The sequence below is a fragment of the Larimichthys crocea genome, chromosome IX (assembly GCF_000972845.2).
Source record: "Larimichthys crocea isolate SSNF chromosome IX, L_crocea_2.0, whole genome shotgun sequence".
In the NCBI taxonomy this organism is placed as follows: Eukaryota; Metazoa; Chordata; class Actinopteri; family Sciaenidae; genus Larimichthys; species Larimichthys crocea.
The window spans coordinates 11,037,895-11,054,883 of NC_040019.1; the positions used below are offsets into that span (position 1 = coordinate 11,037,895).

Sequence of the window (16,989 nt, forward strand, 5' to 3'; positions counted from 1 at the left end):
AAAGACACTAATTTTCTGAGAGAAAGGTGCAGCCATTAGATTTACAATAGCTAGTAACACTGACCATGATGCTCCTACTGAAGACCTATATCTTAATGTGTGCCTTTGTCTGAAGAGCAAATGGATACAAAGTATTGTCCATTTTTTTTATGAATAGGAACAAATATATTTACAAAAATGATATCTCGATGTTTGGATTGCACAAACTATGAGGTGAATACTGTTATTGAAATCAGAATGTCTTTCTTCAGATACACAATAAATAAACTATATCCAAACATTCACCTTTTATATCCTCAGGGTCATAGGGAGCTGAAGCCAATCCCAGCTGGCATTGGGCATGTTATCACAATGATCACAGAAGTTCAGCTGTTGTGAATTCACAAAGCTTACAAAGCTTGTAGTTCAGATTCTTTTTAATGATCTTCAGGGATCTGTCTCTGCATCCGATCATTGTCGCCTGAGCCTCTACTTCCCTTTTGCTCATTGTGTTGACTTTCTGGAAAGCCACACCTACAGAGATCTAAGAAACGCATGACGCAAGCATAGTCGGGCATTTATGTCAAAGATGTGGGCTGCTGAGAAAATGGAAATTCGTGGAAAGAGGTATTGTTGTCAGCAGTGTGTGTGTTGACATTGAACAGGTGTGTACATGTTAAAGGCTGCAGAACGGTAAAAAAAAAAAAGAAAAAAAAGTCCTGCCTTGTCACTTACAGTGGGGGAAATAAGAACAACATGTCAACATTTTCTTCATTAAACCCTACCAATGCAGCTTTTCATCGGTATTAATTCCATATAAAAATATAAATAAATATAAATTGCAACATGTTACATGCAGTGTGCATAATTTGTCTTTATTTTCAGGGAGTGGTGGAATGAGTGATGGCCTTATGGTTAGAGCGGCTTAGGACCTCTCTGCTCCACCTCCCCCCCTCCCCACCTGTCAGCTCTGCTTAGAAGCAATGATGTTATATAATATTGCCATCTGCTCTTCACATTGATTTCAAAGTCTTATTACGCACACAATCGTATTGAATGCCAGTACATATATGAGCTCAAAACTGTTTATTATCTCTTCCTCCAGCATTTTCTTTGGGAGTTTCCGTGTTGAGGCAGCAGTGGATGTGTTTGGACATTTAGGTATGACAGCTTGCATGCCTGTGTGCTTCACGCTGCTGCACCGGGACCAACTATGAAGCAAGCATGACTGTGTAGTGACATCTAGCGGCTCTTTTGTCAAAGAAATCTGTCAAACGAACCAAATCTGAAGGACATGTCAGGGTTTTTCCTCATTGATGGAGTATAGACATTTGTCAAAGACCTGTTGCAGTCAGCTGGGGATACATACAATCTAATAACAATATGCCTGATAGGAAGAAGGAAAGAATGAGAGAGAGAGGAAGAAACAAAAAGACTGAATGTGGTGCTTTGCATTCTTGCATGCATGTTCTGAATGTGTTTATGTAGCCTGGTAGATTAATTTATTTAGTGCAGTGGGCATCTAGGCGGCAGTATAGGACAGGTGATGCTCAATAAAGTAATTTAAACAAACGTACATTGGGCTACATTCACTTGTCTCTGCGAGCTATGGATGAATGGTAAATGAATGACAAAAAGGCTTCATCATTATGAGTCATTCCGTATTTATTGCACCTTTATTGAGTTGTTAAAACCATAAACAAAGATCATAACATCTGAGACTGACTGTGAGTAGAATATTTTCCACATATACAGGAGCAATGAGTTGTAATAGTTACCAACAATAACCTCCAACGTATGCAATAAAAAGCTGAATTATTATCGGTGGTTTATGGGCTGAAACTATCATTATTAGACTAAATCATTTATTTGCATGGTATATCCACCTTCAGAGGGAAACTATGTGATTTTGGCATCACATGTCAAGCACATATTAATCACATGTAACCTAATTAATTCACATTTTAATGTTTATTATTTATTACTCATATTCATTGATTCTTGTAGTATTTTTTTATTCATTGGGCTACGTCTCTACGCTATTAATCTACATGTTTATACTGTATATTTTCACATACTGTAGCTATGGCCTCACAATATGTCTATTTTCGTCCACTGTGGTCTTTGTTCATTCCCTCTCGCTTTTTTTAATCTCAGACTGAGAGTGCTGATCCACAGAAAGCTTGAGTTGATTGAATTTCCCACGGTGACTCCGCTAACTTCAGCCACTGCGCCGACCTAAATACGTGACGCGGATCAGTGGTTTGAGCTAATCTGGATACGTAGCCTGTGATTGGCTGGTTGTGTCACAAGCCCCGCCTCTAACGTGAACGCGCTCTGGGGGGGCTGAATTATAATGATCAGAGCGAGTACGCGCCTTAAAAATGACTGGTTCGCTGGAAATTATGATATTATGAATTATACAGATGGATAAAAAAAATCCTGACAAGATTAATGTAAATTAACTTCTGCCTCACACACCCAGAAGAAGAGGGAATAACTCACACAAACACAAACTGACACGCACGACACACCCCAGCTCCACGCCCACTGCACATTTGATTGGCTTTGAGGGGGATTTCACGACGCGGTTGATTGGTTGATGCAGACGTCAATCAGGTGTAATCAGGCACACGATTGGTTGAGCTGTTAGGAGGAAGTCAAGTGTCAAAACGTTTCGAGTCGGGGGGGGGGACACAGCTCGGACTTGACAAAAGCAAATCTGTCTCAGTTGAAACATTTTGGACACTGTTTTGTTTTTTTAATTTCCAAGCGGTGTGTCGGACGGACCACGCTGGACAGGATTACGTTATCCGGCTGAGAACCGCCACCCCCCCTCCGAGCTGAGACTTGGTCTCACCGTGGACTTGACCACCGCCGCGCGGCAGAGAGAGCAAAGTGGGACTTTATTGTTCAAGGCTAGCGAGCTAGCTCTGCTTGTTTTTGTGTGTGTGTGTGTGTGTGTGGACCGCAGGCTCTATGGCTGCGACTTACGAGCCAATATATGGACTTTCAGAGGACGAGGTAAGGTTTAGTCTACAGAGAAATAAATAAATGAATGCGTGTCTCTCACGGGAGGAGGGGGGGCTTCAGACAAACAGAGCTAACACCAGCGTTAGCTCATAGCTAACAAGCCCTCACCCACTTTCAGTCACATTCCGTAGTAATGTCCAGGCAGCTGTCAATTTCCTGCCTCCTGCCTGCGTGTCCATGAGTTTACTCCCCTCAGTTTGCAGCTGCAGCTGCACCCCCCAACCCTCGGTGCCTTCAGGGTGTTAAAACGAAACCAGCCTCGCTGCATCATTTATTTAGATGAAGGTGTGAACGACTTGTAGCTCGAGTAGTGCCTGAAAAGTGTTGCACGGGAGGAGAAAAGGATCAATACGATAAGGGGGTGGAGGGTTACGATGGGTCAGACATGAGCACAGCCTGATGAAAGCTGCAAACTGTGTGACTTAGACTTTGACATGTAGGAATGCATCATTCATGTGGCGTGGTAAAAGTAATGCTGTGTTGCGTTGTCACGAGTCATCACTGACAGTGACAAACAAAATAATGTGCAGACCGAGAGCAGCTGTCATCTGCCAGCATTACTAATGCAGTCAGAAATAGTAAGGCTGCGTTGGATTTGACTAAAAATAATTTTATTCACATGTTCAGAGGGAAAAACTCTTGATTGTTGAGTTCAGTGGGCTCAGCTGTCACCAGGATGCAGGAGACATGTGTGTCTTTGTGTACCAATTTAAAGAGCCAATACTCTGAACATTGCATGTATTGTGTATATTTAACATTTGTTTTTGTATAGATTGGATTATGTAATGATAAACTTTATATGTGCTTGTAACAACTCTACGCACTGCAGCACAAAGGACACAGGAAAGGTTAATTATTGGGGTTCACCACAGGGTTAGGGTCAGTTAATCTGTCGATCGTTTTCCCGATTTATCGATTAGTCCATAAAATGGGGAATAATGTTGATCACTCTTTCCCAAAGCGGAAGGTGACGCCCTCAAGTGTTTTGTCCACAAGATATTTGATTTCCTGTCACACGGGACTGAACAAACCTGAAAATATTCACAATCGAGAGGCTGAACTCAGAGAATTTGGAGAGCTGACTCAAAACGACGCAATTCATTTCATCGTCGACAGCGAATTAAATGATCCACTGACAGCTGTAGCTCCATATTTGCCACGTTACAGACATCAAGTCTCTTCAAGTTATCTCCACAAATTTTTAAGGCGTTTGTTGGTCTGCATACCATGAGGCACTGTACTTGTTTTGACCATGAAGTAAATGTTCAACAATGCAACACCCTGGCCTGAGGTAACGGCCGTGTTGGCCCGAGCTTCCACCCCCACATCCTCCTTTGCTCTGTTCTCCAGCACTTGGTACATCTGAAATGAAAAGAGCATTGTTTTTTCTCTATGGTGATATTTAATCTGTCTGTTTTTATGTATGCTTTTTGTTGCATGTCACACTGTTCACTTAAATGCACATGTGTGATAAATTCAGTTCATTTTGCCACAGACAACAGTGTTACAAATGACCCAGCTATCTCACAATATTAACGAAAGTGAAAAATAATTTGTCTACCCGCCATGACTCAGATCTGCTCTAGTAGGTTCTTCCTTGTTTCATGAAGGCCAGTAGTTTTTCCACAATCATGCTGACAGACAAAAACGGCACAGAAAACGTAACGTCCTCGGCAGAGGAAATAAAGAAGTAACACGTCAACCGGTTTTAGTTGAACCTCAATTTCAGATTGAAGTAGAAAAAAAAAAAAGAGTGTTTATAGTGGTTTAACTTGGTGTGTAGTCATCTCTACATTACCTAACATAATAGTCCTAAACACAGGGAACATTTTTTCATGATTTGATTAAATGTTTTAATCCACCATCTCTGTCTTTTGCAGCATGAAACGAGAGTGCTGCGGGTTAAGGTCATTGCAGGACTTGATCTGGCGAAGAAAGACATCATCGGGGCCAGGTGAGCATCACAGGATACACAAGAAGATGCACCAGAGGTTTCTTTAGTAGTTACACTGTTATGTCACTTTCATGTCATCATTGAGAGATTGATGACTGACACATCTTTTTTTATATACTATTCTGTAACACACACTATTTAAAGCAACATTGTGTAAGATTTGGTATTTGTTGCAATTCGGCCTCTCCAGTTTCAGAGTGCAGCTAATATTACTTACTAGTTCAGAAACAATAAGCCCAGCTCTGCGTCGGTCTTTCAGCCTTTTATTTCCCAAAGCTCAAGTCCAAGATTTACTCTTGTCTGGCGGCTTCTGCTCGGTCATTCTCTTTCCTTTTCTCTTCTTAGCCTCCTCCGTCAGCATCCTCTTTGCTCTCTTCACCTCTGTCATTTGCTACAGTGTGTCTACAGAAGCTGCTGAGCCCAGTTACAATGTCCACTTGCCAGGCTCTGGTTCTGGCGCAGCTTGCCATCAGCATTCTCCCCCGTCCAGTGCCCGAAAGCTCCCTCTTCTCGCACTACCCGGTGCTGTGTGCATTTACTTTGGCCCGACTAAGCTAACTAACAGCAGCTACAGTTCACAGCAGTTTACAGGAAACTCTGTAAATCACAGAGTTGATGTTGAGCAGTCAGAAGACATGAGAGGGAAACCAGAAATCTTTTTTTCTCCATTCAAATTTGATCCATTTTCAAATGAGTGGAATAGTTGGTGGTGTGTGGCTTCTCCCGACCTGCATAGTCGGAATAACAGAGGCACCATTAACCTTATTACAAGTCAGTGTAGCATCAAAATGACAGTGGAGTACGGAACCTGTTGATATGTCATTTCATATAGTATCCTACACTTTGATTCAGAGGGGCTCCTTCAGTTTGTCCCTCCAACCTTGGACAGCACATTGTTATGCACAATAACTACATTCCTTTTACTTACAAAGACCTTGAACTCCCACGAATTCATCAATGATTATCTACCTGCCTCTTTTGTTTTTCCAGGTAAACGTGTTTGACTGACAATCATACATAGCACAGACTTTCTCACATGTAGTTAAACAGAGATGTTAAAATTAAACTTTTGAGGAGCCTCTGCAGCATTATGTCCACCGAGGGACCTCTGTCTATGATATCCTTTCTCACCATGTGTGACACTGCAATGAAGTATATAACAACTTTTATGTGACGTTGCATAATATCCCTCTTTTTTTTTTTTTTGCATGGCTAAGCGTTGTAGTTTTCTGCCCTCTGAATTTTAATTACCCACCTTTCCGTACCTGCAGTGCCAGGAGGCTGGGATTGTTTAATAATACACAGAGTGCCCGTCAATCACTGCTAAAATCGTTATCATTTTGTTTATACATTAAATGGACATAACGATGATCCTGCTCGATCTTAGTCCAGACTAAGTGCATCATTCTGTCTGCCCTATTTATCTTTAATGGCTTTAGATTAAATGACTGCACCCATTCCTGTACTTGATTTAATCAGAATGACCTACCATGCTTTTGTTTTACCTTCAGGAAGTCATAGGCTGCCTTTTAAAACAGCTCCTTGACACACTACTGAACTTCTCATGGGCATTCCTCGCTATACTGGTGTGTTGATGTCACACGCTAGCCTACATATCAAGTCAGGTGTACAAGAAGAGAATAAAACTTTAAGTTAAAAAAAAAAAATCAGGTTAAGCCTTGGGGGTTTGTACATGAAAATGTAATGCAAATACATGTAGCAGCAATGTAATCCCAGGAAGTGCTCCAAACAGGCTGGCTCACTGGAGATTGTATGTTATCATTCCTAACTGCATGCTCATCAGTAACTTCTGCTGGTAAACAACAACCACAAGAGGGTCCAAGAATAGTCCAGAAGCGACAACACCCATTCGGAGCAAAGCTTCAGTCACACAGTCAGAAATAAATGATTTGATCCCAGGTAGAGTTATGGAAAAATGTATAATTTGTCATCTGGCTGAATTTGCCATATGACTACTGTAAGCCTCATTTTAAATTTGAACACTGCTTCTCCTGTTGTGTACAGCAATGCTTTTGTATATGAGCTATGAGAAAGCAGACGTCGTCAGAGAAAAGAGCCTGGCATGATTAGCACCGTGTGAATGCTGCTCGCATGCCAGAGTGCATGTGTTCCCATCCTGATGCCCTGCTGGCAGGACAGCGCAGCCTGGCTCAGGAGAAATCTGAACTGTAATGTAGAAACACTGAATGCGCTCCCGATGTGTAGCTAGCTACCACGGGAGACAGCGCTGACTTGGCAGTCTGTCACCTCATAAGATGGTCAAACAGTGCTGGCTTGTTCTTTTTTTCTTCTTTTCGCTCTAAACCTGTTCCTGTTCCTGCTCCATTCTGTACCACATCCACTTTGTTCTATTGTGTTCTCGACTAACTGCAACACTCCTAGGTTTTGTTTTTGTTGTTCTTGTGAGGTGTCGATAGAAACTCGAGGAACCCGCATGCAGTCAAACAAGTGGACTGAACCACCATTTGAATCCGACGGCCCATGCTTGCTTTCACCTCCCAGTGTTGACCTGAAGTAGCCTGTCTCCCTCAGCAGGATTTGGTTGAGGGAAGGAGACAAGAAGGAGTCTCAGTGCAGTCTAGATACAGTAGGCCCATTGTTTCTGTTTAGTCACAGTACATCACAGACCCGCACAAACACACAATTAGAGGCTGTGGGGTTCCTGGAGACATTAATTAGCAATCAAGCGACAGCAGTCTTGCTCGGGGTTATGTTTGCAGCTCCTTTTAAAAAATATATATTTATTTAAGATTCCTTCTATCTTTTTCCTTTGCCGCCTCTCAGCTACTTCTGCAAAATCTATGCGCGGCTGCGCTCCAACTGGCAGGCCAAATCTAATTTTGGATACATCCATACTGGAATTAGATCGCTGCTTATATAATTCCTGGATGGGAAAAGAAAACCGCAAATCAGATTTTAAACACATTCATAGTAGGTTTGAAATGCGCTTCAAATCAAATTAACGTCGAGTCTAGCCATAGCAATCAAAATGTCATTAACTGCACAGGAAATACAACATAGCACTGACATCTCACCCAAAAAGAACAATTTGAACTTGCGTGGTGTCATCTGGGAAGATGGACGGCTCTGTACCACGGCTAGATATTGTGTTTGTGAAACGATGTGCCTCTATTCTTCATGTAGACTGCAGCTGGCTTGTTTTATTTCCACTTTAGACAAACACTATCTGTTTTTGTGCTTATATATTGATAGAAGTTATTTCAGGACATGCAGTAGATGAGCTGAAAAGACATGAAGCTTTATGGGGACGCTCTCTCGTCTCTGGAATAGACAATTTATTAGTCAATTAATTGATTAGTTATTTGACAGAAAATTGATGGGCAACTCTTGGGATCATTGATTAATCATCTGAGTAATCTTTCAAGGAGAAATGCAAGACATTTGATGCTAGCTTCTCAGATGTGAGAACACACATCTGTATTATAAACAACTAGATGAGGCCCTCCTCGTAAGTTCGGTCTTACAATATATTGAAGTTTCTATTTGCATATCCTTATTGTATATGAAAAGCATACATGATATTCTTTATTATGCGGTGTAGTGGGATCAGACCTCTCACTGTTCAGATCTCAGCAGGACTAAGCCGAGTTAAACAGCATGACCCGCCTTGGAGTATCCATCCACCTGAGCACAGTCTGTCATCTCCCTTCCCTTATCAGTCCAGAGCAGTCACTGTAGTTATTTATTTTTTTTTATCTTGCGTACTATGAGAGGGTTATTAAAGGCAAAGAAGCCTACAGCTACCAAGTTTGTTTTTGTTGACGGTGCCACCTCTCCACCCGCTTTGTGTAATAACGAATACAGGCAACAGAAATAAAGACGTAATCAAAAGATTCCATTAGTAATTTATTTTTGTGTTGTTTTTCAGGTTTGTTTTTATGTGAATGTTTCGTGTAGGAATGCGTCAAGTTACTGATTAAAAAAAAATAAATGTCTGCTGTCCACACCACCACACACACAGACTTGTTTTCTTCAAAGGGGGATTTTAGAAAGGTTTTAACCTGACACTGTAGCTTGTGCTGCCTGCTGGGACTGAGATCAGTAATTGGTCCGCTCGGTGAATAAAGCAGCTCTGCCTCTCTATCCAGAACTTGCTGGATTTCTACCCTGTCAGCACCTTCAAATAAACCAATTGGCTGTTTTTTTTTTTTTAAATAGCACAGTCACATACACTGTGCTTACTATTTGCGCCACCATCTCAAAAAGTTTTGCAGGATCTATTTTTAGCCATTGCTTTGTCAATAAGGCATTATAGCCTTATCTCACAGTACCCAAATGCAAGCAGTTTTTATCTGCTGGTTTGCTCGTGGCAGACTCAGGTTTCAGATCTGGACACAAGCAATGTGTTAGCAATATGGGCTCTGGCACCGTGGTCACACTTAATATGATAAATTGGAAAATGGACTAACTAAGGTTATGAACTGCGAACCGAACAGTATACTTTGTTTTTGTTGTCCAAGGATCCCTTATTCCTGTTAAGACCTAAAATTTGTCGTAGTCCAAAATATTAAATCAGATTTGTACTTTTTTGTCAGATATTTAGCCAGATTTAAACAATAATTTTGTTTATTTTGTTCGTATTTCTTTGGCTTATTTTCTTAGATCAAAAAAGAAACATGCATTTATTCTTACCATATAGAGAAATTTTGCCGTCTGCACTGAAATGTCTGCATTCTGTCAGCAATACTATCTGTATATAGGCCCATATGAAATATTATTGGACTCGTTAACTTGTGGGGATCAGATTTGTACCTGTGAATTTCCATCCGCTGTTACGAAGTGAGAACCGTGAAAGGCTCGAGCTCACTTTTTCACCACTAATTAACATTTTTTTTGTTTTTGTTCCTGTCTTTGCAGCGATCCTTACGTCAAACTCTCCCTTTATGTTGCGGACGAAAACAGAGAGCTCGCCTTAGTCCAAACAAAAACCATTAAAAAGGTAGGTTCTAAGGTAAGAAGTAGCATTGATGCATGATCTGTAGCATGCAGTTGTAGCATATTGTGTTCTTCACAGACCTATCACTCGTAGCGTCAGACATTAGAGCTCTAATGTGCTGTATCCGATTGACCGCTCCTGCCACTATAATCCTCTTCCACCCCTGTACCACGCAGTTATCGTACAGCCTCTTAGATGTGGCTTTGTTCACTACCCTTTTTAAGTGATTGAGAGCACCACTTTCACATAATAAACCCACCCCCACAACACTACCCTAATTTTTCTTTGAATCAATGCAATCATATTATCTTCAGAGCTGGAAACCACAGGAAGTCACTAGAAGGCAGTGCTTCCTTCCCTGCTCAGCCAAGTGTAGAGGGAGACACTGGGCAAACTCCTTTCCCCCAGTGGCCTATTTTGGGGAGTAAATCTATTCTCAGCAGGGGGAGCTATTACTTGCTATTAGTAAACTCCATTCAGAAGATATTTTAATGTCAAAGTAGTGCGCTGTGCTTTCAAAACAAATGGATGGAATGCTCTGGACTTTATGGTTAAAAACGACATATTTATTGACATGTAACACATGTTGTTTTGCATTACATGTTATTCATTGGATTATATATCTATAAATAATATATTGGAGTGATGCACTCTTATGTAGTTGGACTTATTTACTTAAAAATGTCTCCTTTTCTTGGTAGTTAAGGTTAGCTGCCAGCCAAGCCACTGCTGGAGTCAAGCAGCTCAGGCCTCCATGCAGGCAGACATATGCTGCCAGGGGCCATGGTTGCCGTATCGGATATAAATAGCTGACAATGCACTGCTATGTGGAGCAGAAAAAAAGCATCACTGCTCGGCTCTTCTATGGGCTCTATGTGTCTTTAAGTGGGACACCTTTGATGGCGTCTTTGTTATTGAAGCTAAGAGTTTGGCTCGTGGCAAGGTGGCAAGAAATATAATGGCTAATAGGGCAAAACACCAAGAACTAGGAGTTACCTTAAGAGCCTTTACCAAACATTTATATTTGGCATACTATTCTGGAAATTTTCACCTTTTTTGAAAAAGGAGAATTTGACAGATTTTTAGTTTTAAATTTCTCTTGAAGGGCAGTAGGTTCATTTGTAATTCTGGTGTCGTCAGCAGTAGTTTTAACAGACGTGTCATTTTATCGCTGTCGTAAAATGTTGTAAAGTGTTTATTAATCAGAATGACTTGTGAAATTAAGGCTTCGTTGACATTCTGGTGTTTAAGTCATTTCAATCACAGAAGGAATGTTAATGAGATGTGTCACATAGTTCTGAATGCAATAAAATATCAAATGTGTGGGAGAGAGCCTGTGCATCCACATGCTGAGCTGACCCATCCAGAAAGCGGGTGAAAATCCTCATGGCTGTTAATCTATGGACTAACGCCAATCACTGAGACGTGTTACAGCCACAAACTTCTTTTAACGGCCTAAGAGGATCATTGACACACAAGATTGAGCCTAATTTCTCACTTGGGCTCTCTTCTCTCACTATGAGTTGGATCGGTTTCATACGTCTGTTCGGTTTTCTGTGTAAACTTCAATACACACTTAATTAAATATTAGTCTAACCACGTCTGTACTTTGTGTTTCAGACCCTCAATCCCAAATGGAACGAGGAATTCTTCTTCAGAGTGAGTTCATCATGTGTCACATTCCCTTTCTCCATAGTATCCTCCACTACCATGGTCTGTTATTGCATTTGTTTACTCTAGAGTGGTAGTGTTAGAGTTGTTAATCTTTGGTTGCAGTTTAACTGAGAGCTGAGTCCCACCTCCTCCACCACTGTAATCAAACGGACCATATTAGACTTTGGAAGGTTAGCCACATGCGTATGATTTTTCTCCACTGGTTATTTATAAAAGAATTATAGCTGAGTCGTATGTCACTACAATTAGACGATTGACTACCTTCTAGCAATCCAAACCAAAATAAGCTGGTAGCTGCCTACAAAATGTTGTACGTCTGTAATAGCTTTGCATGACTCATTACGACTGGATGACTGCTGTATCTGCTTATCTCCCCTGTTATTTGTCATCAACACAGGTGTGTCCGCAGAATCACAGGCTACTCTTTGAGGTGTTTGATGAAAACAGATTGGTAAGATTCACAACTCGTATTTATTTTTTTAAATTTCAGTCTGTCATGTCTGCAAGAAGTTGATCTATTTAGTTCCACCCACCAGGATCATAATGCCTCTTTTAATTTGACTTTGATAGAAGGCTTTCCAGTAGTTCTGTATTCTTCTATGCTTTAGTTTCTGATGTACTAATAAGAAGTGAATGTGCCACATAAAATGTGATGATTATATAACTGATATTGCTGCACACCTTTCAAAGTAATTTTCCTAGAATAGACCTGCTTTCATTTCTCCGCGGGGATCATCGCCAATCTGGAATGCACTACATTGACTTTATCTGCACCCTGTGTCTTCACAGTCTGATTCCTGTGAACTCTGACACATCGCTAGATTTGATATCACAGGATTTCAGACTGTAGGCTCAGTCAAAAGAACACAAGAAAAAAGAAATGCACACAGCAGTACGGGTTTTAAAAAGAAAGAGAGAAGGAGAAGAAGAAGAAAGGCCTGTTTATCTTCTAGTTTCATTGCCCTGCTTTAAGACTGTAGTCCACTAACAACTACTACATTCCTCTTATGTCAGATTTCTCAGATTTCCTCCACAGACGGGGACACTGTCTTCCTTGACTTTTGAAATTGAAGCCTGTTGAAGGTTGCTATGACAACCAGATCAAATGTCTGCGCAATGTCAAGCAGCAATTTACAAAAACAGCACAAGCGGGTCTAATTAATCAATTCACTAATACACAGTTATTGTATGTATCTTGGTGAACCATCTTGAGAAGAGAGGGAGGCGAGCGAAGTGCTTGTTGACATAATGAAGACATTGTTCTGTGGGAGAAGTGAAAGGCTTCCCTGAAAGAGGTTTAGGACTGCAGTGATATTTGTTTTGTAATGACTTCTAAGTGACTCTGCGGTCTGTATCTTGAGTTTGATGTTTGATAAAACAAACAGCGGACGCAGCCCCACATATTATTGGTGTTCTTGGCCAGATAAGGCGCATTCTCTCTGGGTTTCACAGGGACAGGGCTACTGCTTTTGTGCACGGAGCACCGACTTGGAGTTTGAAAGATCTGAGCTTGTTGGGCTTTTTTGTGACACCACATTCTCTAGTTTTCCTGACAACTCAATCAAGTGAAGACAGGTGCATTGTATGACTAAATATGACTCAATTCATTCTGCATGTATATGTGCTAATGAAATCAGTGCATACATTGGTATGTGTTGTGTCTTCATGTTCCACACGCCCATGCTGAGGGGAATCACTGGCGCTCAGCCCGCTATGGAAAGGGCAGCTCTAATTTTTACCTCGGTACAGTGGGAGCTCTCTGTTGCTGTATAGAATAGGATGACACAAGAAAGCACAGCACAGACAGTCTCTAACCAGGTCCTCTCCTTATATGTCTGAGGAGATGCTTTTCTGGCTGTTTCAAGGTACATGCCAAGGAAGCTCCTCCACCACTGGCCAGTATTTCTTTTGAAGGGGCTGCTTGTTCTCTTGCATTCATTAATTTTATTTGTCAGAAGAGATGATATGCTAGATTAAGCTTTGTGATATAGTGCGTTAGAGAGATTGTGGTTTTCTCATGTAGTCTAAATGTCGAATAATGGTATTAGATGTATTAAATATATATTAATATTAGTGCAGACAAGACACTGTACATGAGAGTTGACATGGAATTTAAAGAAAGAATAGGACTACAGTACAGTGCAGTGCTTTGTTTGAAGCAGGCATGTTACGTCATTTGGCAAGCTGGGCTTGCTGCCATTGGACCACACATTGGCATTTTGTTTCTTTTATACAGAACATTCTCCATAACATTTCACACACACACATTTATTGACTGTGCTTAACACTGTAGGCAGTGTGTCATCACTAAGTGCAACCGGCTGCCAAGCCACAATTTCTTCTTTGCTCTGCCGCAGCCTTTTGGCTGTTTCTCTGCCTCCTGTCAGTCCCGTCTCTCTCTCCTTGATGTCCTCTTGTCCACAATGGACAACTTTCATTTTTTTCCCTATTTTCTCATCAGTGGCTTGGCTGACAGCATGTTTGCAGCTTAGTGCTTTTGAAACAAATAAGGTGACGCACTGTGGCTAAACCGTAGGTCGGACCAGTCATAGTCAAGTAAAGTTGGAACGGCTTTTTGGACAGGCCTGAAAGGCCAGATTATCATAGGGAAGTTGTCAGTTCTTTGCATGAGGGCAGACAGCTCCCCCACTGACTCTGGCCTCAGGGCAGAGTACCCTAAAACCTCCATTTTCTCATGCTGAGCCGCTCGTGAATCACTTAGCTGTCAGCAGTGTATAAAGACTGCTCTCATGAATGTACAGTATGTTGTGAAATCGTCTCTTTCTGTTTTATCTTGTACTGTAGCCAAGTAGTATATTACAAGCATCAAAATCTGTGTGCATAATTTCAGCATTTCAGCCTAGAAACACAGCTGAGTTGTATCCTGGGCGGTTTTTGGATGCAAACACAGTGGCCTATAAAACCACCAGACAGTGAAGTGTTTGGCTGTGTATGGGAGACAGTGTAGTCTATTCCCTTTGAAGAAGACTTGGATATCTTTCTCCACCGAGGACCGTGCTGTTTGTATTACCAAAGATGTGATCTATCAGATATTCAGCTCTTCACTCTGCTGCTGCCTGTTTTTTCCTGGTCCATTTATAGCAACAACTTCCTGATGCTTCTTTTTTATGTTTCCAAGCTACAAGAAATAACAAGGTTCAATTTGTTCTCGGGGTTTAATGGTGAATTAAATGACCAATGTACCTGTTAAAATGTATATGAAATATGGCTGTTATACTGTTCATTTATGTGGGATTTCTTCGACTCTCACTCTCTTTCTTGTTCAGGCACAGCACAGAAAGGGTGATGTTTTTGTCCTAAGTCATTGCATTAATGAAGAGATGGTGCAGAGGGTAGCGGTAGGGTTTGGGTTTAATTATTTTAATGATAGAGACAGCGTTGTTTTGAAGCGGATATTTAGCGCTACTATCGAAAACAGAGCCAGAGTTTCAGACAAAGGAATGTGGTGGCGTATAAAGTCGAAATCATTAGAGGTTATTGGGGGTTAAAAACTACCAAACTTGACAGAGGCGTGGAGGCAAGGAAATGGGCGGGGGGGTTAGAAAGAGATCATGTGAATGGATGGACAGTGGTAAGTGGGATGTGTTGGGGGGCCAGTTGGCACTTGAGGGCAGCATGGGGTTGTAACAGGAGGTGGTGGGACCATTTGTAGTCACATGACTGACAGGCAACCCACTGTCACCTCGGAAACCAGGAGCGCCGGCCGCTCTTATCCAATCATGTTAGGAATGCTGGCTGTCACTCGGCTCAGGCTATTTCTGCTGTCTGTCGCTAGTGCTTGGTAGTGCTAAGAGTCTGGCATAGAGGGATCTTTCTTCTTTTTTTTTATTTTTTCCCCTTTCCCCCTCACCCTTCCTCTCTTTAGCCTCCTCTTTGCCTTTCCTTAGTAGTGTAAAGTTGTCAGCTCTTTTGCAGTGGCAGTCTAGTTTTTGTGGTGTGACTTCTTTCCTCCGTACAGTTTACTGTGGGAAGGAAAGTTGAGGAAGAGTCTCGGAGAGGGTGGGAGAGGGGGATGAGAGAGAGTGGAGGGAAAAAAAAGGGATCAGTCATCTAGCCAGCCAAAGGAGAGCAGTGGGCGACACTAAGAGACTGAGACGGGAGCCAGAGGAGAGAACCAAACAGCCAGTCAGAGCACAAGTGAGAGGGAACAGGAGCTGCGGGACGTGAGGTGAAAATGGCACAACGTCTGCGTTTGTACTTTGGCTCAGGCCGCAGTAACACAGCCCCGGAGATACTGGAAGGAGACGCTGAGGAGCAGCAGGGAGACAATGATGTGGTCATGCCGCTCCGCATGCAGCCTCCTCCGATAACTAGGCCTTCTCAGGAGCCCTTTGTGGAGCATGTCCCACCAAGGGCTTTTGGCTCGCGGTCAGAAGCTTCGCTTAAACGCAGCTCCTCCATGTTCATACCTCAGCTCGCCGCCTACGCCGAGCCGCGGCCCACCAAAAGCTCCTCCATGCACATCTCCCTACAGCGCTCCAATGGATCAAGTAACGGAGATTCCCGTGGTCAAGCTGATGATGTCCCGCCGCCCTGTTATTCTCCTCCAGGACCTGCGCCTGCCTACACCGAACCACAGATCGGAGCAGACGTTCCGCAACATCCGCCTCCTCCATACTGCAGCCCAGACTCTATGGACTCTCAGACTTTTCTGACAGAGCCGGGTCTGCCCAAACGCAGAGTCTTTAGCATTGGTTCTAATGGTCATACTTTGTATAGCCGAGGCCAACCTGGTATCAGTGTTGGTGGTATTTGCATACAGAGGAACTCCCCTGATGGTTCCGACATCCAGCACTTCAGAATCCTCCCTTATGGTGGTACTGGTTGGTCTGTCCAGCAGCCAAGCTTGGACCAGTGCTCTGTTGTTAATGGTGGAACACAGAGACTAGTGTTTCAGCTCCAGCAAAACCAGAACCAGGATCAGAGCCAGGGTAGGCAACAGGCTTCTGCATCCCAGGAAGAATGCACAGATGTTGGCTTTGCCAGCTCAAGAGGTAGCCGTATGGTGCGCTACCCGAGAATTCGGCTGGAGAGAAGTTCGTCTCATCAGAGGCTGTTGCTGGAGAATCAACAACAAACTGCTCGTGCAGATAGCCCAGCTATCGAGGAGAACCAAACAGATATGGAGACACGAAACCGATCTAATAGTTGTACTTTCAAAATCAGTGGGGATACTTCGAGAAGGCAGTCTCATTTCAAGATATATTTTACCCCAGGCGGAGGTGGAGATCAGGATGTGAGTCTTGGCAATGATTCGGCGAGGAGCGATCCAAAGGTAAACTATTGGAAAACTTTTTTGGTGAAAATGTTTTTAAATAGAAAAAGGTTTTGTAAATATTCTGACATGTGA

At 42.3% G+C, this 16,989-nt stretch overlaps 1 protein-coding gene across 5 annotated transcripts in view; it reads left to right on the plus strand.

The window, feature by feature from the left end:
* The first annotated feature begins 2,644 nt into the window (after positions 1–2,644).
* Positions 2,645–16,989, plus strand: part of nedd4l (NEDD4 like E3 ubiquitin protein ligase) — a 42,850-nt gene continuing 28,505 nt past the window's right edge. For 2 of the 5 annotated variants that reach the window (XM_027282068.1, XM_019253692.2), the window contains exons 1-5: positions 2,645–3,003; positions 4,893–4,966; positions 9,866–9,947; positions 11,565–11,603; positions 12,016–12,069. In XM_027282068.1, coding sequence (XP_027137869.1) covers positions 2,959–3,003; positions 4,893–4,966; positions 9,866–9,947; positions 11,565–11,603; positions 12,016–12,069 — 294 coding nt within the window. In that variant the 5' untranslated portion in view covers positions 2,645–2,958. Of the gene's footprint in view, positions 3,004–4,892; positions 4,967–9,865; positions 9,948–11,564; positions 11,604–12,015; positions 12,070–15,172; positions 16,915–16,989 lie in introns of those variants that run through there. The other 3 variants (XM_027282067.1, XM_019253686.2, XM_027282066.1) reach the window with 3 other exon arrangements.